The 24,312-nt window shown below is 41.3% G+C and overlaps 2 protein-coding genes across 5 annotated transcripts in view; one reads left to right on the forward strand and one right to left on the reverse strand.

Moving 5' to 3' along the window:
- The window catches only part of sgk3 (serum/glucocorticoid regulated kinase family member 3), a 1,016,194-nt gene that overhangs the window by 66,259 nt on the left and 925,623 nt on the right, over positions 1 to 24,312 (forward strand). The window lies entirely within an intron of this gene.
- LOC139531673 (somatomedin-B and thrombospondin type-1 domain-containing protein-like) lies at positions 420 to 22,371 on the reverse strand. 3 transcript variants are annotated; one of them, XM_071328339.1, is made up of 7 exons: positions 21,784 to 22,371; positions 16,681 to 17,329; positions 9,502 to 9,577; positions 9,096 to 9,214; positions 7,651 to 7,729; positions 3,106 to 3,282; positions 420 to 1,765 (listed from the first exon to the last, which is right to left on the reverse strand). In XM_071328339.1, exons 2-7 carry the CDS (start codon positions 16,901 to 16,903, stop codon positions 1,648 to 1,650), a joined length of 792 nt encoding a protein of 263 aa, XP_071184440.1. In that variant the 5' UTR covers positions 16,904 to 17,329; positions 21,784 to 22,371; the 3' UTR covers positions 420 to 1,647. The 3 variants fall into 3 exon arrangements, with proteins under 3 accessions (XP_071184440.1, XP_071184441.1, XP_071184439.1); XM_071328340.1 differs by lacking the exon at positions 21,784 to 22,371 and having other exon boundaries at positions 16,681 to 16,866; positions 17,205 to 19,631; XM_071328338.1 differs by lacking the exon at positions 21,784 to 22,371 and having other exon boundaries at positions 16,681 to 19,636.

A 24,312-nucleotide genomic window follows, 5' to 3' on the forward strand; every position in this document is an offset into this window, starting at 1 on the left:
TGGGTTAGCTGCCTTGTTCAGTACCCCCAAACCATAAGACTGCTGATCAAATGGCTACACAGACTATTTGCATTGCCCCCCCCCCCCCCCCTCTCTCCTTTACGCTGCTGCTACTCTGTTATTATCTATGCATAGCCACTTTAATAACTCTACCTACATGTACATATTACCTCAATAACCTCAAAACCGGTGCTCCCGCACAATGACTCTGTCCACAACAACTAAGAGCGTTGAAGCCCGAGGCTCAACTTTTCCGCTGTTTTGGTGGCCTGGCTTCCACGTGTGAAGAGAACCCATGATGCACCTGTACAGATGTGTGGCTGTGTTAGAGTGAACTGTTGCATATCGCTCATCTTAATATCTGCGGTGTGTAACGGTCATCGTTGCATGAAGAAGGATCGGACCAAAGCGCAGAGCGGTAAGTGTTCATGATATTTATTAACACTGACGACTAGAACAAAATAACAAAGTGAGAAACAAAACCGAAACAGTCCTGTCAGGTGCAGAAAACACTAAACAGAAAATAACTATCCACAAAACACAGGTGGGAAAAAGCTACCTAAGTATGGTTCCCAATCAGAGACAACGATAGACAGCTGTCCCTGATTGAGAACCATACCCGGCCAAAACAAAGAAATACAACACATAGAAAACTGAACATAGTATGCTCACCCAAATCACACCCTGACCAAACCAAAATAGAGACATAAAAAGCTCTCTAAGGTCAGGGCGTGACACGGTGCTGCTCTTCATTTAGCTGAGTCTACCTTTAAAGCTCTGTTTAAGCCAGACCATTAGTCACTCACGGTACAGGTTATAGAAGGAATTGTACTTTATGCTTCTGGGCTTTTGTATTTCCAGAGTTGCCACTTTGAGTGTGACTAAGGCTGGGATTCAATCCGATTAAGGTCATTTCCAATTTAGCTGACATATGCAGAGTTTACCATGAATCCGATCTCCACAAACGAATCTTGCCTTTAAAAGCTGCATTGTCTACAACCAGTGATCAGATTGAATCCCGGGCTTTTGTTAACATGCAGATTCAATGCAAATGTGTACTGTTGAGGAAATTGCTGTTGTGATTATGTTATTACTACCATTAACCAGCAGAGGGAGCTGTTTATCCTGCTGTGGACAAGCACAGCTTGAAAACTTGAACAGTAGATTACCATTTTTGCATAGCTATTTATAACCTCTAGTTAACTAATCAATAGCTTCTAACTATCAATAACTAAAACACACAAAGCTTAAAACTATCAAACTAAATGTTTGATAAAAATGAGAAGAAAAAACAAATATTGTTAAATGTCTCATCGTTTTATTTACTTTCTTATACCAGTGTGTTTTATTTCTGCAATATTAAGTGACAATACAAAAGCAGTGATGTGTATAGTAAATTAGTTCAATCTATCATTGTGGAACGTCATGTGGTTGTCTGTACATAGAAAAGTTACTCAAATGTTCTGACAACAATAGTTTTAAACAAACTGATTTCATTAAATAAAGATGCATTACTTTGATTGTGTGTTGTTTTGGTGTGGATATGACTTACTGTGTTCAAAATGTCACCCTATTCCCTACTGTTGACCAGATCCCTATATAGGGAATAGGGTGCAAGTAGGACCGCAAGTAAGACTTCCTGTGTGTTTATATGAAAAGGAAGCTGTGGACGTGAGGACAGGAGCAGTGTGCTGTTCTCTGGACCTTCTTCCATGTTCCTCGACAGCGAGAGTTCCCCACAGCCTGCCAATGGAGCAGCTCCTCACTGCAAAACACACAGACCGCAGGTTAGTACGGCTGACAGCCTGCCAATGGTGCAGCTCCTCACAGGACGTAGGTTAGTATGGCTGACAGCCTGCCAATGGAGCAGCTCCTCACAGGACGTAGGTTAGTATGGCTGACAGCGTGCCAATGGAGCAGCTCCTCACAGGACGTAGGTTAGTACGGCTGACAGCCTGCCAATGGAGCAGCTCCTCACAGGACGTAGGTTAGTACGGCTGACAGCCTGCCAATGGAGCAGCTCCTCACAGGACGTAGGTTAGTATGGCTGACAGCCTGCCAATGGAGCAGCTCCTCACAGGACGTAGGTTAGTACGGCTGACAATAGACACTTGTCCACTAAGAACACCTGTTTTCAATTTTCCTTGGGATAATTTTTCTCAATAGTCGTTCAATACTTCCGACAAAACCAATAGTACTGGATTGGTGGAGGCCGTCCATGATACACAGGGTTAAAGGAAAATACCTGGAGATATCAGGTGAAATACATACATATATATATATACTGTATATACATATGTATATATACAAATACATGTTCTGAAAGGTCATTCTAACAGGAGTGGTGAGGGGTCAAATCTATAGCAGCACAAAGATCACACTGACGACAACACAACTATTGTGTGTGAAAAAAATTTCACCTTTCAGTTTTAAAAAAACCCAACAGAAATGTATCCTATCCTGACTAGACTAGTCTTCACCCATGCAACTGTTTTGATAAGCTTGTACACCAGTCAAATGTTACCACAAACTAAGAATACAGTACTATCTCATATAGTCTACACATTGAATAATGTCGCTGTATAATCAATCAACTAGTGCCATTTCCAGGGGCTTGGACATCAAAGCTCAACTACAGAAATCTGCACGGCATAGCTGCACGACATAACTGCACGACATAGCTGCACTACATAGCTGCACGACATAGCTGCACGACATAGCTACACGACATAGCTGCACGACATAGCTGCACGACATAGCTACACGACATAGCTGCACTACATAGCTGCACGACATAGCTACACGACATAGCTGCACGACATAGCTGCACGACATAGCTACACGACATAGCTGCACGACATAGCTGCACTACATAGCTGCACGACATAGCTGCACGACATAGCTGCACGACATAGCTGCACGACATAGCTACACGACATAGCTACACGACATAGCTGCACGACATAGCTGCACGACATAGCTGCACGACATAGCTGCACGACATAGCTGCACGACATAGCTGCACTGGCTCGAACAGGGATTACATAACTTTCTTCATAATACCAAACGTCTTTTTTTTTTAAAGATCCGTCCGTGACTCCGTACCTGTTGGATTCTTGTCCGTCTCCCTGGCAGCCGCCGCTATGGTTACGCATGGCGGGGGGCTGGCACGCCACACACACCGTGTAGCCTTCCCGTAGGTACTGCATCCAGTGGGTGTGTGGTCTGGTCTCCACCGTACAGTGGGTAGTCAGAGACTCCATCTTAAACTCCATACAGAACCTGACGGAGGAAGGGGTTTGAAATATCATACGTACCGTTCCACACAGTGTATTTCCTAAATGGCACCCTATTCCCTATATAGTGCACTACTTTTGACCAGATCTCTATAGGGAGTATAGTTCACTACTTTTGACCAAGGTCAATAGGGAGTATAGTGCACTACTTTTGACCAAGACCTATAGGGAGTATAGTGCACTACTTTTGACCAAGGCCTATGGGGAGTATAGTGCACTACTTTTGACCAAGGCCTATAGGGAGTATAGTGCACTACTTTTCACCAAGGCCTATGGGGAGTATAGTGCACTACTTTTGACCAAGGCCTATAGGGAGTATAGTGCACTACTTTTGACCAAAGCCTATTGGGAGTATAGTGCACTACTTTTGACCAAGGCCTATAGGGAGTATAGTGCACTACTTTTGACCAAAGCCTATAGGGAGTATAGTGCACCACTTTTGACCAAGGCTTATAGGGAGTATAGTGCACTACTTTAGACCAAGGCCTATAGGGATTATAGTGCACTACTTTTGACCAAGGCCTATAGGGAGTATAGTGCACTACATTTGACCAAGGCCTATAGGGAGTATAGTGCACTACTTTTGACCAAGGCCTATAGGGAGTATAGTGCACTACTTTTGACCAAGGCCTATAGGGAGTATAGTGCACTACTTTTGACCAAGGCCTATAGGGAGTATAGTGCACCACTTTTGACCAAGGCCTATAGGGACTATAGTGCACTACTTTAGACCAAGGCCTATAGGGAGTATAGTGCACTACTTTAGACCAAGGCCTATAGGGATTATAGTGCACTACTTTTGACCAAGGCCTATAGGGAGTATAGTGCACTACTTTAGACCAAGGCCTATAGGGATTATAGTGCACTACTTTTGACCAAGGCCTATAGGGAGTATAGTGCACCACTTTTGACCAAGGCCTATAGGGAGTATAGTGCACCACTTTTGACCAAGACCTATAGGGAGTATAGTGCACTACTTTTGACCAAGGCCTATAGGGAGTATAGTGCACTACTTTAGACCAAGGCCTATAGGGAGTATAGTGCACTACTTTAGACCAAGGCCTATAGGGATTATAGTGCACTACTTTTGACCAAGGCCTATAGGGAGTATAGTGCACTACTTTAGACCAAGGCCTAAAGGGATTATAGTGCACTACTTTTGACCAAGGCCTATAGGGAGTATAGTGCACTACATTTGACCAAGGCCTATAGGGAGTATAGTGCACTACTTTTGACCAAGGCCTATAGGGAGTATAGTGCACTACTTTTGACCAAGGCCTATAGGGAGTATAGTGCACTACTTTTGACCAAGGCCTATAGGGAGTATAGTGCACCACTTTTGACCAAGGCCTATAGGGAGTATAGTGCACTACTTTTGACCAAGGCCTATAGGGAGTATAGTGCACTACTTTAGACCAAGGCCTATAGGGATTATAGTGCACTACTTTTGACCAAGGCCTATAGGGAGTATAGTGCACTACTTTAGACCAAGGCCTATAGGGAGTATAGTGCACTACTTTAGACCAAGGCCTATAGGGAGTATAGTGCACTACTTTAGACCAAGGCCAATAGGGAGCCATTTTTAGATGCAACAGAAGTAATTGGATTGAAAATGACAGTTTGAATTACAGGGTTGCAGGAGGGAGTGTGTGTGTGTGTGTGGTGTGTGTGTGTGTGTGTGTGTGTGTGTGTGTGTGTGTGTGTGGTGTGGTGTGGTGTGGTGTGGTGTGGTGTGGTGTGGTGTGGTGTGGTGTGGTGTGGTGTGTGTGTGTGTGTGTGTGTGTGTGTGTGTGTGTGTGTGTGTTGTGGTGTGTGTGTGTGTGTGTGTGTGTGTGTGTGTTCAGAGAAACTTGCCAGTTGTTGTCCAGATCCTTTGTATATGTGATGTTAATCATGTTTCATACCTGATGAATACCGGTGTGTGTGCGCGCGTGCGATCTAGATATCCTGGTGAGAAAACACTTCATTTGGGCTGTAGAAAATCCCTAGTTGTTTTTTGCTGTGACGATGGCGTAGGTGTGCCTCACGCCATCAAAAAAAAGACTCACATTTCAAACCAGAATGATTGTTGAAATCGTATGAACTAAAGAAGTACGTACCAAAGATCCCCTTTAACTAAAAAGGTACAGTGCATTCGAAAATAATTCAGACCCCTTCACTTTTTCTACATTTTGTTACGATACAGCCTTATTCTAAAATGGATTAAATAGTGTTTTTCCTCATCAATCTACACCATAATGAAAAAGTGAATACAACCTTACAGAGCTTGAGAGGATCTGCAGAGAAGAATGAGAAACTCCATAAATACAGGTGTACCAAGCTTGTAGCATCATACCCAAGAAGACTCGAGGTTGTAATCGATGCCAAAGGTGCTTCAACAAAGTACTGAGTAAAGGGCCTAAATACTTAGGTAAACATGATATTTCCTTCTTTTTTTTTTGTATACATTTGCAAAATTTTCTAAGAACCTGTTTTTGCTTTGTCATTATGGGGTATTGTGTGTAGATTGATGAGGATTTTTTATTAATTTATTTCACATTTAACAAAATGTGGAAAAACTCAAGGGGTCTGAATACACTGTGGTACGTACCACAGATCCCCTTTAACTAAAGAAGTACGTACCACAGATCCCCTTTAAGCTAAAGAGTTACAGAGCCTTCAGAAATCATTCATATACCTTTTGACTTAATCCACATTTTGTTGTGTTACAGCCTGAATTCAAAATGAGCAACACAAATATACAAATTATAATTGAATCTACACACGATAAACCATAATGACAAAGTGTAACATGTTTTTAGAAATGTTTGCACATTTATTGAAAATTAAATACAGAAATATCTCATTTACATAACTATTCACACCCCTGAGCCAATACTTTGTAGAAGCACCTTTGGCAGTGATTTCTGCTGTGAGTCTTTCTGGGTAAGTCTCTAAGAGGTGTGAGTCTTTCTGGGTAAGTCTCTAAGAGCTGTGAGTCTTTCTGGCTGTCTCTAAGAGCTGTGAGTGTTTCTGGGTAAGTCCCTAAGAGGTGTGAGTCTTTCTGGGTGAGTTTCTAAGAGATGTGAGTCTTTCTAGGTACATCTCTAAAAGCTGTGAGTCTTTCTGGGTAAGTCCATAAGAGCTGTGAGTGTTTCTGGGTAAGTCTCTAAGAGCTGTGAGTCTTTCTGGCTGTCTCTAAGAGCTGTGAGTGTTTCTGGGTAAGTCCCTAAGAGCTAAGATTTTGTCTGTGTTTGGCCATTTATTTGTCATCCTTTTTTATCCTTGTAAGCATACCCATAACATGATGCAGACACCACTATGTTTGAAAATATGGAGAGTGGTACTCAGTAGTGTGATGTATTGGATTTGTCCCAAAAAGAACACTTCGTATTAAGGACAAAAAATGAATTGCTTTGCCACTTTTTCTTGCAGTAATACTTTCGTTTCTTGTTGCAAACAGGAAGCATGTTTTGGAATATTTTTATTATTTCGAAGCTTCCTTCTTTTCACTCTGTCCATTATGTTAGTATTGTGGAGTAACTACAATGTTGTTGATCCATCCTCAGTGTTCTCCATTCACAGCCGATAAACTCTAACCTGTTTTAAAGTCACCATTGACCTCATGGTGAAATCCCTGAGTGGTTTCCTTCCTCTTCGGCAACTGAGTTAGGAAGGACGCCTGTATCTTTGTAGTGACTGGGTGTATTGATACACCATCCAAAGTGTAATTAATAACTTCACCATACTCAAAAGGATATTTAAGGTCTGCTTTTTAGTTTGTACCTATCTACCAATAGGTGCCCTTCTTTGCGAGGCGTTGGAAAACCTCCCTGGTCTTTGTGGTTGAATATGTGTTTGAAATTCACTGCGCGATTGAGGGACCTTACAGATAATTATATGTGTTAGGGTACAGAGATGAGGTAGTCATTCAAAAATCATGTTAAACACTATTATTGCATACAGAGTGAGTCATAACTTTATATGTAACTTGTTAAAGCACATTGTTACTCCTGAACTTTTTTAGGTTTGCCATAACAAAGGGGTTGAATACTTATTGACTCGAGACATTTTAAGCTTTTCATTTGTAAAAATGGCAAACGTTATTGAGTATTGTGTGTAGGCCAGTGACAAAAAAAAATCTTGAATTAATCCATTTTAAATTCAGGCTGTAACAACAAAATGTGGAAAAGGTCAAGGGGCATGAAACATTTCTGATGGCACTGTATGTACCACAGGATGCTTGAATCTGATTGGTCCCATTACCCTATGTGAGTAGACGGGTGTAACAGAGCATTATACAACTTGCTATAAGCCTTCATAACTGTTCATTTCTCCTTAAGAACAGTCATAAAACATGTATAATGCAGCATACCCGGGGTACAGAGGTGCTCCGTAGATGTCATGCTTTGTTCTTCCTTTACCAAACTCCCTGGTGGTGATGAAAGCTGGACCTGGAGAGAGACCAACACAGTCCCCAGGTTATAACCAGGACCTGGAGAGAGACCAACACAGTCCCCAGGTTATAACCAGGACCTGGAGAGAGACCAACACAGTCCCTAGGTTATAACCAGGACCTGGAGAGAACAACACAGTCTCCTGGTTATAACCAGGACCTGGAGAGAGCAACACAGTCTCCTGGTTATAACCAGGACCTGGAGAGAGACCAACATAGTCCCCAGGTTATAACCAGGACCTGGAGAGAGACCAACACAGTCCCCTGGTTATAACCAGGACCTGGAGAGAGACCAACACAGTCCCCTGGTTATAACCAGGACCTGGAGAGAGACCAACACAGTCCCTAGGTTATAACCAGGAGCTGGAGAGAGACCAACACAGTCCCTAGGTTATAACCAGGACCTGGAGAGACCAACACAGTCCCTAGGTTATAACCAGGACCTGGAGAGAGCAACACAGTCCCTAGGTTATAACCAGGACCTGGAGAGAGCAACACAGTCTCCTGGTTATAACCAGGACCTGGAGAGAGACCAACACAGTCCCTAGGTTATAACCAGGACCTGGAGAGACCAACACAGTCCCTAGGTTATAACCAGGACCTGGAGAGAGCAACACAGTCTCCTGGTTATAACCAGGACCTGGAGAGAGACCAACACAGTCTCCTGGTTATAACCAGGACCTGGAGAGAGCAACACAGTCTCCTGGTTATAACCAGGACCTGGAGAGAGACCAACACAGTCCCCAGGTTATAACCAGGACCTGGAGAGACCAACACAGTCCCTAGGTTATAACCAGGACCTGGAGAGAGCAACACAGTCTCCTGGTTATAACCAGGACCTGGAGAGAGACCAACACAGTCTCCTGGTTATAACCAGGACCTGGAGAGAGCAACACAGTCTCCTGGTTATAACCAGGACCTGGAGAGAGACCAACACAGTCCCTAGGTTATAACCAGGACCTGGAGAGAGACCAACACAGTCTCCTGGTTATAACCAGGACTTGGAGAGAGACCAACATAGTCCCCAGGTTATAACCAGGACCTGGAGAGAGACCAACACAGTCTCCTGGTTATAACCAGGACCTGGAGAGAGACCAACACAGTCCCCAGGTTATAACCAGGACCTGGAGAGAGACCAACACAGTCCCCAGGTTATAACCAGGACCTGGAGAGAGACCAACACAGTCCCCAGGTTATAACCAGGACCTGGAGAGAGACCAACACAGTCCCCAGGTTATAACCAGGACCTGGAGTGAGACCAACACAGTCCCCAGGTTATAACCAGGACCTGGAGAGAGACTAACAAAGTCTCCATGTTATAACCATGCAACAGTGTGACTCAGTTGGTTTAGTTTAGTGTGTACCTGTGTTCTGAGTGCAGATCTCTCCATGCTGTGACTGGTAGTCCATGCAACCAGCCTGCTCCTCCAGACTGGGACATGGCTCTGCACTGTTCCTGGGCTCCTGCTCAATGTGACGCTGTCTACAATCCATTGACGATTCATAGATTATTGGGTTAATAAGAAAAAAACACAATTTGTAGTCTTTAAAGCATTTTAAAAGTACAAATAAATCAATCCCAGAAGATAACACGAGTGTTAAGTACACATTGAATATCTAATGTGGTCTTCAGTGTAGGACAAAATAAAGGTTTACACAAGAAGCCCAATTCTGATCTTTTGTCACTAATTTGTCTTTTGACAAATCAGATATATTCCCATTAATTTGGGCTGCCAACAGGACTAATACATAATAACACACAGGACTCACCGGACTCTCATGGACCGCTGGCAGGGCTGGGCACAACCGCTCCAGTAACTCCATTCAGTCACCACACACGACTGGGCTGGACAAAGAGACAACAGTGTAATTATTTGCATTGAGTATCTTCATAAACACCTATAAACACACGCGTGTGACATAACAGCTATATAGAGTATCATTAACGCTTCATTATTAGTACATTCATAGCATTGCTACATAACACTGTCCTTGACACACATGCATCTTTAATAGACCATTCAGGGAATCGTTACCTAATATTCATACACTTGCCGTGTCCTTCACTCCTCGTTGGTGGATGTACATGCTTTTGTTACAGCCCAGCATAAACGCACCTACCAAATCATCAAGGCTTTGATTAGCTGAATCAGATTAGTTAGTGCTGGGTTGGAACTAAAGCCTGCACGGCCTTGTGAATCCTCCGTACCAGGAGTGAAAACCCCTGAGGTTTTGTTAGTTTGACGACCGAAAGTTCTGTAACTTTTTAAGCCATCCCTGTAAGACTGAAGACTGAACAAGTTTAAGGGTGTGTACAGTTCGCTCAGCTGACTGCTCAATATTCTAGAAATAGTCACCCTATTCCCTATAAAGTGCACTAATTTTGACCAGAGCCCTACAAGAATAGGGTGCCATTTGGGACACATTCTTGGATTTGAAGGATTAGTGTTTCTGTACAGCGTTGAGTGATCTGAATGTAACTGTAAAGCTGAATGAATTGGATCCGGTCACTGACCCACTTAATCCTGTCGTTCTCTTTTCAATGCTCTCCACACGCTCTCTGAATACCTGGTCTTTGATGTATCAGGTATTAGGTACACTCTGCTTGGCTGACTCCTACAGTAATTACCACAGAGATCCTATTCAGTTCTACATGTAGTAGACTACATTGTAAATAAGGTGCTATTCGGGACACAGATAATGATTAATAGAAGTGCATTCCTGACATATTTGTCCATCATTCCATCCTGTCCGTGAATCATTCATACAAAGTAAATGATTTACGATTGAAACTAGACAGCGTAGTTGATCTTAGATCAGTCAGAGTCGTAACCATAGAGATCAGATTAAATTACTAGAGGGGCTATGATGTCATAAACCCTTAAAGTTCCAGAATAGGTTTGAAAATGGCAGCCATCTTGGTCAGGGAGAAGGCTAAACCAGTCTAATTGGAATGAATGGCAGAAGAGGCTTAATCCTGATTTGACTTATGCAGGAAATTCAAAGTAAAAAAAATGTGATGTCAGAAATTGTTGAATAGAAGTTTTGTCAACTTAAAATAATATCATATAATTATAACTGCTATAATTCTAACTGGTTTTATACACATTTTCTGTATAAATACCCTCTAAAATATATGTACTGTAAGCAGACCATAAATGTCTACATTTTTGTTTTCTTAGAAGGCTGTGAGTGCTATTGTAACCCTAAATATTGAACTAATTATCCAACACCTTCTCCGAAAGGGCCCGTGGGATCGACGATAAAGAGTCGGGTTACAATTGAGTTATTGTTTTTGTAGCTGAATCCTTCCAAGTAGCAGCAGCACAAACTTTAGAGGCACATCACATTAGGCTGCATCTCCATCACTTCACTTCTCTGTCTCTCACACGTCTGAGTCTGGTTAGGGTATTTTCAGAATAATAGTCCCAACATATAATCTCAATGACAATACCATAATAAAAGTCTCAGATGCACATTACATATTTATCGATATAAAATATATAAAGTGAACAAAAATATAAACGCAACATGTAGCAATTTCGAAATCAGTCACTTTTAATTTATTTATTAGGCCCTAATCTATGGATTTCATTCCTGGGAATACAGATATGCATCTGTTGGTCACAGATACCTTTAAAAATAAAGGTAGGGGTGTGGATCAGAAAACCAGTCAGTATCTGGTGTGACCACCATTTGCCTCATGCAACGCAACACATCTCCTTCGCATAGAGTTGATCAGGCTGTTGATTGTGGCCTGTTGGAATGTTGTCCTACTCCTCTTCAACGGCTGTCCAAAGGTGAGAACTGGAACACGCTGTCGTACACATTGATCCAGAGAATCCCAAACAGGCTCAATGGGTGACAACTCTCGTAGTACGAAACCGGGATTCATCTGTGAAGAGCACATGTCAAAGGTGAGCATTTGCCCACTGAAGTCGGTTACGACGCCGAATGGAAGTCAGGTCAAGACCCTGGTGAGGACGACGAGTACGCAGATGAGCTTCCCTGAGATGTTTCTGACAGTTTGTGCAGGAATAGTTCGGTTGTGCAAACCCACAGTTCATCAGCTATCTGGGTGGCTCGTCTCAGACGATCCCGCAGGTGAAGAAGCCGGATGTGGATTTCCTGGGCTGTCGTGGTTACACATGTGGTCTGCAGTTTTGAGGCCAGTTGGACATACTGCCAAATTCTCTGAAACGACGTTGGAGGCAGATTATGGTAGAATGAACATTCAGTTCTCTGGCAACAGGTCTGGTGGACATTCCTGCAGTCAAAACTTGACTGGCCTTTAATTGTCCCCCAGCACAAGGTGCACCTGTGTAATGATCATGCTGTTTAATCAGCTTTTTGATATGCCACACCTGTCAGGTGGACTGCTCACTAACAGGGATGTCAAAAATTGGTGCAACAACATTTGAGAGAAATAAGCTTTTTGTGTGTATGTAAAATAATAGTTTATTTCAGCTCATGAAACATGTAACCAATACATGTTGTGTTTATATTTTTGCTCAGTAATATTTCTTATTCCAAAACCAACCACTATTATACGATACAATATCAGTTGCTTTTACAACTTGCCTAAATCCTATCATCAACTGAGGTCAGCCAGTGTATTGCTGTGGATGGATTGTCTCAATGGAACGTCGGCATATTGGCAGTTAATTTAAAAATGGAATGGAATCTTTCCTCTAAAACTGACTGGCTAGCGAGTTAACAAAAGGTACAGTGCAGATAAATTCTTCAAATTCATTATTTTATTCAATATATTATCACAGCTCTGGCAAACCATGGTTGACCAACTCCCTGACCAAAATGGCTAACCTTTATCCCATCATGAGAAGGTTAATGTCCATTAGAGGATTCTAATTCATAACTCTATGGTCCTAACACTTTGAAATGGCACCCTATACCCTGTATAGTACACTACTTTTGACCAGGGCCCATAGTCCACTATACAGGATGCTATTTCAGACATTGTCATACTGTACTTATAGGTGAAGTAGAGTGGATGAACTAGAGAATGTGAGCAAATACAAATGGACTCTGTCTGACCCCAACCTCTAATCTAACAGTAAGTTAAACACTTTAACCTCTACAGGATTGGTGTCCCCCGTTTGAGGAAAGTGCACAGTTATGAACTTGAAAATGTATTAACAAACCAATTAGGCACATTTGGGCAGACGTGATACAACATTTTGAACAGAAATTCAATGGTTCATTGGATCAGTCTAAAGCATTGCACATACACTGCCGCCATTTTTATTTATTTAAATTTTATTTTACCTTTCTTTAACTAGGCAAGTCAGTTAAGAACAAATTCTTATTTTCAATGACGGCCTAGGAACAGTGGGTTAACTGCCTTGTTCAAGGGCAGAATGACAGATTTGTACCTTGTCAGCTCAGGGATTTGAACTTGCAACCTTGCGGTTACTAGTCCAACGCTCTAACCACTAGGCTACGCTGCCGCCGCCATCTAGTGGCCAAAATCTATATTGCGCCTAAACTGGAATTCTTTGTATTATCTTTCACCAGATCTAATGTGTTATATTCTCCTACATTCATTTCACAATTAAAGAATTGCAGATACATTTCTGAATGTACAGTATGTTGTGTCTGAACAGTGTACATCTTCTAGGCCTACTGGATAGTTGGCCCTGGCCAAAAGTAGTGCACTAAATAGAGTGACATTTGGGATGCATGCATTGACAGCACCAATGAGCAAGTACAGTTGATAGATTACCTATTTATTCACCAGTCTGTTTCTTTACCTAGGGTTAGGTTAGAACATGGGTTCTCAAACAGAGGTACTACAGATGGTAGAAATTTGAAGAAATGTGTAGAATTGCAGAATATCAGCTTTACAACAGCAACATTTTCACTAGGCCACAAAGATACCATTCTAGCTAATAGATTATGTTAGAGTTTACACTTCCTCTTCCAATGAACTGTGGGGACTGGAAGGTCAAAATAAGAAAACTGTCTTCCAATGTCTATTCATTTTAAAAGGTTGATTACTTCTACTTGCCATTGCCGGTTTGCCTGGGCATGGTTCCCTGGGCAAGAAAAGTTTGAAAATCCCTGGGTTAGAGGACAGCGGTAAGTAAAACCATGAGCGGTAAAATTAGATAAGGGTTTAAAATCCCACTGTTAAGAAAATACTATGCATCCATTGTTTCCCTGGCCAGATACTGTAGAATGCATCCATTGTTTCTCTGGCCAGATACTGTAGAATGCATCCATTGTTTCTCTGGCCAGATACTGTAGAATGCATCCATTGTTTCTCTGGCCAGATACTGTAGAATGCATCCATTGTTTCTCTGGCCAGATACTGTAGAATGCATCCATTGTTTCTCTGGCCAGATACTGTAGAATGCATCCATTGTTTCGCTGGCCAGATACTGTAGAATGCATCCATTGTTTCTCTGGCCAGATACTGTAGAATGCATCCATTGTTTCTCTGGCCAGATACTGTAGAATGCATCCATTGTTTCCCTGGCCAGATACTGTAGAATGCATCCATTGTTTCTCTGGCCAGATACTGTAGAATGCATCCATTGTTTCCCTGGCCAGATACTGTAGAATGCATCCATTGTTTCTCTGGCCAGATACTGTAGAATGCATCCATTGTTTCTCTGGCCAGATACTGTAGAATGCATCCATTGTTTCTCTGGCCAGATACTGTAGAATGCATCCATTGTTTCTCTGGCCAGATACTGTAGAATGCATCCATTGTTTCTCTGGCCAGATACTGTAGAATGCATCCATTGTTTCTCTGGCCAGATACTGTAGAATGCATCCATTGTTTCTCTGGCCAGATAATGTAGAAAGCATCCATTTCCCTGGCCAGATACTATAGAATGCATCCATTGTTTCTCTGGCCAGATACTGTAGAAAGCATCCATTGTTTATCTGGCCAGACACTGTAGAAAGCATCCATTGTTTCTCTGGCCAGATACTGTAGAATGCATCCATTGTTTCCCTGGCCAGATACTGTAGAATGCATCCATTGTTTCTCTGGCCAGATACTGTAGAATGCATCCATTAATTCTCTGGCCAGATACTGTAGAATGCATCCATTGTTTCCCTGGCCAGATACTGTAGAATGCATCCATTGTTTCTCTGGCCAGATACTGTAGAATGCATCCATTGTGTCCCTGGCCAGATACTGTAGAATGCATCCATTGTTTCCCTGGCCTGGTGGTTAGAGCATTGGGCCAGTAACTGAAAGGCTGGCTAGATCGAATCTCCGAGCATGACAAGGTAAAAGTCTGTCGATCTGTCCCTGAACAAGGCAGTTAACTTGTTATGGCTGCAGGGGGCGTATTAAAAAACTGGAAAATATGTGCCCATTTTCAAACGGCCTCTTACTCAATTTTTGCTCGTACAATATGCATATTATTATTACTATTGGATAGAAAACAGTCTCTAGTTTCTAAAACCGTTTGAATTATTTCTCTAAGTGGAACAGAACTCTTTTTACAGCCCATTTCCTATCCGGAAGTGAGATTTCCAAAATCGATGTCTCTCTTCAAGAGCTTGTCTATAAAAGGGCATGTCACTTAAGACTGTAGAAACACGTCATACGCCTTCCCCTGGGTGTCATGCGGAAGTGAGAGCAGAAATGACTTGATTATCTCGTCCTGGGATTGAACACAACCTCTTGGAGTGAGAGCTGCGCACTTTATTTTTTTTTCTGGGCGCGAAGTAGGACCTGGACTCGGCTCCTGGAAAACCCTCGTTAAAGGTGAATATGATCTCCGGCTTCGATTTTATTTGATACATGTCACAATATCATCCTAAAGTATGTTTTTTCAATATAGTTTAATTATATTATTGAAATTTATTCTGGACTTTAGACGTGATGCGACGCAAGAATTTTGTCAAGACGGAGAGGTTAGCACCGCACGGCCAGTGTGCTTGCTAATTCAAGAGGGAAATCGTTCGTGGATCCAAATAAAGACGGTTCTGAACAAAGGACCCCTTGGAGAACATTCTGATGGAAGATCAACAAAGATAAGGACCCAATTTGGGATGCTTTTTCATATATCTGTCGAACTGTGCTATCGCTAACGTTTGACTAGAATCAATGCTGCTGTGTGCTAGCTATTGTAGTAAGCTAATATAACGATATTATTGTGTTTTCACTGTAAAACACTTCAAAAATCGGAAATATTGGCTCTATTCACAAGATCTTTGTCTTTCATTAGCTATCCACCATATATTTTTCTGAAATGTTTTATGATGTGTAATTATTAGTTGACGTTGGTGTCTGTATTTTCTCTGGCTACTCCCGTGCGATTTCTGACTGTAGCTATGATGGTAGCAGTAATGTAAAACTGATTTATAGCTCAAATATGCAATTTTTTTGAACAAAACATAGATTTATTGTGTAACATGTTATAGGACTGTCATCTGAGGTAGTTTTTTCTAGGTTATTTAGGTTGGTTCTAGGTTAGTTAGGTTGGCTTGTGCATGCTACTTGCATCCTACTTGTGCTGTGAAAAATGTCTGTCCTCTTTTTTATTTGGTGGTGAGCTAACATAAATATATGTGGTGTTTTCTCTGTTAAACATTTAAAAAATCGGACATGTTGGCTGGATTGATAAGATGTTTATCTTTCAAATGCTGTATTGGACTTGTTAATGTGTGAAAGTTAAATATTTTAAAAAATCGATCAATCAATTTTAGATTTCGCACTTGGCCTGGCTGTTGTCATAAGTGTACCGACGTCGGGCTTGCAGCCATTATCCCACTGTTCCCCCGGTAGGCCGTCATTGTAAATAAGTATTTGTTCTTAGCTGACTTGCCTAGTTAAATAAAGGTCAAATATAGTGCTATGGACCCTGGTCAAAAGTAGTGCATTACATAAGGAATAGGGTAACATTTGGAGCAATTCATGACAACCGTGACAGCCGTTACTGTAGTGACTCCACCCATCCTCCTTACCTGGGCACTCGGTGGGGTAGTCGTAGCAACAGTCTTTGGTCCTGAGGCAGCCCTTGTCGCAGTAGCAGGTGCCGTACACACGGTCCATCCTCCAGTCTGCCGTTGCACAGGTGATGTCTGAACCCCGGCAGCACTTTCCAGCGCACCCTCCTTCCACCTCCACGTGGTACGATCCCAGCACGGCAGCTACCAGCAACAACACATAATCCACGAAGGACGCCATCGTCAGGGACAAAAATACAAAGAGGGGACCAAGTTGGGACCTCCAAGGATTCCACAGAGGCTGAAATAGTCTCTCCAAAATTACAATGTGTGTGTATGTCGTCTCCGCGTCCTTTCTACAGTGTGTGTGTGTGTGTGTGTGTATGTCGTCTCCGCGTCTAGAGTCTCTGTGTGTGTGTGTGTGTGTGTGCGTGTGTGTGTGTGTCTTCTACTCAGTGTGTTTTCTGATCTCCCATACTGTCAGAGTAAGAAGGACAGGGACAAACTTCAATCAAGCAGGAAACAGTACACATACTCCCTACCCCAGCTCAGATTAGCTACAACACTTGTCCAGCCAAGCCCAGTCCAGCCTCTGCCCCGCTGCTGGAGCCCTCGTGACCTGAAATTCCTGCGTCCACACAGCCCTTCTGTTTACCAGCAGGTTGAGCTGAAGAAAAGCGTCATTCCACAAACACACAGAGTTCAGCTCCACTGTTCACACACAGATCAGTCACTCCGGCAGTGGGGCTGTCCGTCTAGTGTCTGTTTCCGCCCTGACTGCTTGTAAACTAACCACACACTTCTCCCTCCTGAGATTCTCTCTCTCACCCACTGAGTTCCTCCCCTTCTCTCTCTCTCTCTCTCTCTCTCTCTCTCTCTCTCTCTCTCGCTCTCTCTCTCTCTCCATCCCTCACTCCCTCACTCTCTCTCTCCGTCCCTCTGTCTTTTTCTCTCTCAATTCAATTCAAAGGGCTTTATTGGCATAGGAAACATATGTTTACATTGCCAAAGCAAGTGAATAGAAAATAAAAAATGAACAGTAAACATTACACTCACAGAAGTTCCAAAGGAATAAACACATTTCAAATGTCATATTCTGTCTATAAACAGTGTTGTAACGATGTGCAAATAGTTAAAGTACAAAAGGGAAAATAAATAAATATAGGTTTTATTTACAACAGTGTTTTTTCTTCGCTGGTTGCCCTTTTTCACGGCAACAGGTCACAGATCTTGCTGCTGTGATGGCACACTGTGGTATTTCACCCAGTAGATATGAGAGATTATCAAAATTGGATTTGTTTTCGAATTCTTTGTGTGTCTGTGTAATCTGAGGGAAATATGTGTCTCTAATATGGTCATACATTTGGCAGGAGGTTAGGAAGTGCAGCTCAGTTTCCACCTCATTTTGTGGGCAGTGTGCACATAGCCTGTTTTCTCTTGAGAGCCAGGTCTGCCTACAGCGGCCTTTCTCAATAGCAAGGCTATGCTCACTGAGTCTGTACATAGTCAAAGCTTTCCTTAACTTCTCTAGGATAGGGGGCAGAGTTTTCACTTAGGGAAAAATAGCGTGCCCAATTTCAACTTCGTTCTACTCATCCCCAGAATATAAGATATGCATATTATTAGTAGATTTGGATAGAAAACACTCTGAAGTTCCTAAAACTGTTTGAATCATATCTGTAAGTATAACAGAACTTATGTAGCAGGCAAAATCCTGAGGACTAACCATTTGTTTTTTAAGTCACTGTCTGTTCAATGAGGTTTTATGGGCAGGCCAGATTTATAATCACTCTATTCTCAGTTCCTACTGCTTCCACTGGATGTCACCAGTCTTGGGAAATAGGTTGAGGTTATTCATTTGTGCAATGAAGAAGAAGGCCACCAGGAAGTAGAGTAACGTCTTGTGTACTGTTTGAGAGTTGCGCAAGACTAGAAAAGTAGCGTTAGTTTGTTGATCTCCTGTATTGAAAACAGATTGACCCGTCTTCAATTTGATCAATTATTAACCGTTTACAAATACCTTAAAAAACTTCTTGTCACTACAGGGGGTGCTGTTTCAACTTCGACATTTTGCGTCTCCAAATTAAACTGCCTCGTACTCAATTCTTGCTCGTACAATATGCATATAATTATTACTATTGGATAGAAAACAATCTCTAGTTTCTAAAACCGTTTGAATTATGTCTGTGGGTGAACCAGAACTCTTTCTACAGCGAAAATCATGACAGGACATGCGAAGGTCTGAAAACTAGGCTCTGATCTCGGATCAGTTTAAAACTCTGTGTGTGCCCTATGGATCGAAATGAACTGCACCCGCCTTCCCCTGGATGTCAGTAACCAATGAGAAGTGGAATGGAATCTCTACGTATTTCTCAGAGTTTATAAAAGGCAATGGAGTGACATGTACGTTCTTTTGGACGCTCGCCAAGGCGCAAGAGGGGACATCAGAATGGCATGTTGAATAGCTCTTGTTATCGGGCTAAGATATATCCGTCTGTGATTTAATTCGAAATAGGTGTTAGAAACATCATAACGAAGTTATTTGAAACCGATTTATATCAGTTTATGCGAGTATATTGCTATTTTCGGAATTTTCGTAGTATTGCGTTTGAGGATTTGGACATGTGTGTGCCACGTAGCTAATGTTAGCTGCTAGTTCCGAAGTTGAAGTGGACGTTTTACAACAAAGCAACGATTATTTTGGACAAAAGGACACCTTGCCCAAGATTCTGATGGAAGCTCGTCCAAAAGTAAGAGCTATTTATGATTTTATTCCGTATTTATGTGGAAAAATGTAAACGCATTTTTCGGCCATTATTGCGGCACTAGTCTGGCTGTAACGCTGGATGTCTAGTAACGTTAATTTTAAAAATCTAAATCAGCGGTTGCAATAATAACCAATGCATCTTTCATTAGCTGTCCAACCTGTATTTTTTTAGTCAATCTAATCGATAAATAATCGTAAACTTAGGTGCCCTTCCAAGATGGCGCCGGCCAGAATGCATGCCATGTTTTGACTGATTACATAGCATAACCACGATTTGTGATGCTAAATATGCACATTTTCAAACAAACTCTATATGCATTGTGTAATATGATGTTACAGGACTGTCATCTGAAGAATTCTGAGAAGGTTAGTGAAAAAATTAATATATTTTGGTGGTGATAACGTTATCGCGCATTTTGCCTTGAATCAATGCTGGGGTGATGTTAGCTCATGTGGTATGCTAATATAACGATATATTGTGTTTTCGCTGTAAAACACTTAGAAAATCTGAAATATTGTCTGGATTCACAAGATGTTGGGCTTTCATTTGCTGTACGCTGTGTATTTTTCAGAAATGTTTTAAGATGAGTAATTAGGTAATACACGTTGCTCTCTGTAGTTATTCTAGTCGCTTTGGGTGAGTTTTGTGATAGTGGCTGCAATGGTAAACTGTGATTTATACCTGAAAAATTCACATTTTTCTAAAAAAACATATGCTATACCATAAATATGTTATCAGACTGTCATCTTATGAAGTTGTTTCTTGGTTAGTGGCTATATATATCTTTATTTAGTCGAATTAGTGATAGCTACTGATGGAGTAAAAAACTGGTGGAGTAAAAAAAGTGGTGTCTTTTGCTAACGTGGTTAGCTAATAGATTTACATATTGTGTCTTCCCTGTAAAACATTTTAAAAATCAGAAATGATGGCTGGATTCACAAGATGTTGGGCTTTCATTTGCTGTATGCTGTGTATTTTTCAGAAATGTTTTAGGATGAGTATTTTGGTAATTGACGTCGGTCTCTGTAATTATTCCGGCTGCTTCCAACGCTATTTCAGGTTGCAGCTGCAATGTAGAACTGTGATTTATACCTGAAATATGCACATTTTTCTAAAAAAACATATGCTATACCATAAATATGTTATCAGACTGTCATCTTATGAAGTTGTTTCTTGGTTAGTGGCTATATATATCTTTATTTAGTCGAATTAGTGATAGCTACTGATGGAGTAAAAAAAATGGTGGACAAAAAAAAGTAGTGTCTTTTGCTATGGTGGTTAGCTAATAGAAATACATATTTTGTCTTCCCTGTAAAACATTTTACAAATCGGAATTGATGGCTGGATTCACAAGATCTGTATCTTTCATTTGGTGTCTTGGACTTGTGATTTCATGAACATTTGATTATATGATATCCCTGTCGCTTTAGGCTAGGCTATGCTAGTCAGCTTTTTTGATGGGGGGGATCCCGGATCCGGGTTTGTGACTCGTTAGAGGTTAACAAGTCCAATACAGCAAATGAAAGATAAACATCTTGTGAATCCAGCCAACATGTCCGATTTTTAAAATGTTTTACAGCGAAAACACCACGTATATTTATGTTAGCTCACCACCAAATACAAAAAAGCACAGACATTTCTTTCACAGCACAGGTAGCTTGCACAAAACCCCCAAATAGAGATAGAATTAGTCACTAACCAAGAAACAACTTCATCAGATGACAGTCTTATAACATGTTATACAATAAATCTATGTTTTGTTCGAAAAATGTGCATATTTCAAGTATAAATCATAGTTTTACATTGCAGCTACAATCACAAATATCACCAAAGCAGCTAGAATAACTTCAGAGAGCAACGTGAAATACCTAAATACGCATCATAAAACATTTATGAAAAATACATGGTGTACAGCAAATGAAAGACAAACATCTTGTGAATCCAGCCAATATTTCAGATTTTTTAAGTGTTTTACAGCGAAAACACAATATAGCATTATATTAGCTTACTACAATAGCCAACCACACAACCGCATTCATTCACCGCAAAGGTAGCGATAGCGAAAAAAACAGCAAAAGATATACATTTATTCACTAACCTTGACAAACTTCATCAGATGACAGTCCTATAACATCATGTTACACAATACATATATGTTTTGTTAGAAAATGTGCATATTTAGCGGTACAAATAGTGGTTTTACAATGTGAATACGTAGTCAAAATGCACAAAATTGTCCGGAGAAATCTTGGAGAGTCACCTAATCTAATCAAATAACACCCAAAATAAGGGTGGAAAATATGACTAAACATTTTCAACAGAAATACGAAATAACATCATAAATGGTTCCTACTTTTGATGAGCTCCCATCAGAATGTTTTACAAGGAGTCCTTTGTCCAGAATAATCGTTGTTTGGTTGTAGAATGTCCTCTTCTCCTGTCGAATTAGCAACCAAAGCTAGCCATGTGGCGCAAACGTGCCCAACATCACATAACGGAAAGAAAATAAAATTCCGAAAATCGCAATAAACCTTCAATAAACTGATATAACTCGGTTTAAAATAACTACTTTATGATGTTTTTGTCACATATATCAAATAAAATCAGAGCCGGAGATATCTAACGTCTATACCGAAAGCTTTTCAGAACGCAATGTGGGGTTCCTTCTCGCGCCTTCCAAGACAATGAATTTTCCAGTCACGTCATTCCAAAAGCTCTTGTTCGGCCTCAGATCAAGCTAAACACACACTAGAGAGAGGATAACACACACTAGAGAGAGGATAACACACACTAGAGAGAGGATAACACACACTAGAGAGAGAATAACACACACTAGAGAGAGGATAACACACACTAGAGAGAGGATAACACACACTAGAGAGGATAACACACTAGAAAGGGGATAACACACACTAGAGAGAGAATAACACACACTAGAGAGAGAATAACACACACTAGAGAGAGAATAACACACTCTAGAGAGAGGATAACACACACTAGAGAGAGGATAACACACACTAGAGAGAGGATAACAAACACTAGAGAGGATAACACACTAGAGAGGATAACACACTCTAGAGAGAAGATAACACACACTAGAGAGAGGATAACACACACTAGAGAGGGGATAAAACACACTAGAGAGAGAATAACACACACTAGAGAAAGGATAACACACTAGAGAGGATAACACACTCTAGAGAGAAGATAACACACACTAGAGAGGGGATAACACACACTAGAGAGAGGATAACACACACTAGAGAGAGAATAACACACACTAGAGAAAGGATAACACACTAGAGAGGATAACACACTCTAGAGAGAAGATAACACACACTAGAGAGGATAAAACACACTAGAGAGAGGATAACACACTAGAGAGAGGATAACACACACTAGAGAGAGGGTAACACACTGGAGAGAGGATAACACACTAGAGAGAGGATAACACAGTAGAGAGAGGATAACACACTCTAGAGAGAGGATAACACACACTAGAGAGAGAATAACAAACACTAGAGAGAGGGTAACACACTAGAAAGGATAACACACACTAGAGAGGATAAAACACACTAGAGAGAGGATAACACACTAGAGAGAGGATAACACACTAGAGAGAGGATAACACACAAGAGAGAGGATAACACACACTAGAGAGAGGATAACACACACTAGAGAGGATAACACACTAGAGAGAGGATAACACACACTAGAGAGAGGATAACACACTAGAGAGGGGATAACACACAAGAGAGAGGATAACACACACTAGAGAGAGGATAACACACACTAGAGAGGATAAAACACACTAGAGAGAGGATAACACACACTACAGAGAGGATAACACACACTAGAGAGGATAACACACACTAGAGAGAGGATAACACACACTAGAGAGAGGATAACACACACTAGAGAGAGGATAACACACACTAGAGAGGATAACACACACTAGAGAGAGGATAACACACACTAGAGAGAGGATAACACACACTAGAGAGGATAACACACACTAGAGAGAGGATAACACACACTAGAGAGAGGATAACACACTAGAGAGAGGATAACACACACTAGAGAGAGGATAACACACTAGAGAGAGGATAACACACACTAGAGAGAGGATAACACACACTAGAGAGAGGATAACACACACTAGAGAGAGGATAACACACACTAGAGAGAGGATAACACACTAGAGAGAGGATAACACACACTAGAGAGAGGATAACACACACTAGAGAGGATAACACACTAGAGAGAGGATAACACACACTAGAGAGAGGATAACACACACTAGAGAGAGGATAACACACTAGAGAGGATAACACACTAGAGAGAGGATAACACACACTAGAGAGAGGATAACACACACTAGAGAGAGAATAACACACACTAGAGAGGATAACACACTAGAGAGAGGATAACACACACTAGAGAGAGGATAACACACACTAGAGAGGATAACACACTAGAGAGAGGATAACACACACTAGAGAGAGGATAACACACACTAGAGAGGATAACACACTCAGTAGTTGTAGTTGGTGCAAAATACAACTTCTCTTACCTTGTTTGGTTTTGTTATTGGACTTTAAACATGTTTGGTTTTGAATATCTCTTGAGTTCAGTGTAAGAGGCTTTATCACACAGTATCTTTGTGACACAATCAGAAAGCCAGTCAAAAGCCTTGATAGTTTACATTTAAGCCAAATTACCTCAATGACTGTGTACAGGATCAGCCTGCCCATCTAACTCCAAGCCAGTCATGGGGCTCCATTTTGGCTCAGTTTCGCCCATGCCTAAGCAGTGATGACAGGCAGTGAGTAAAACTGAGTGACTTTATTGGAGACTTGATGCCCATGAGAGGTCAGTGGGG

The sequence above is a fragment of the Salvelinus alpinus genome, chromosome 10, assembly GCF_045679555.1.
Source record: "Salvelinus alpinus chromosome 10, SLU_Salpinus.1, whole genome shotgun sequence".
Lineage (NCBI taxonomy): Eukaryota > Metazoa > Chordata > Actinopteri > Salmoniformes > Salmonidae > Salvelinus > Salvelinus alpinus.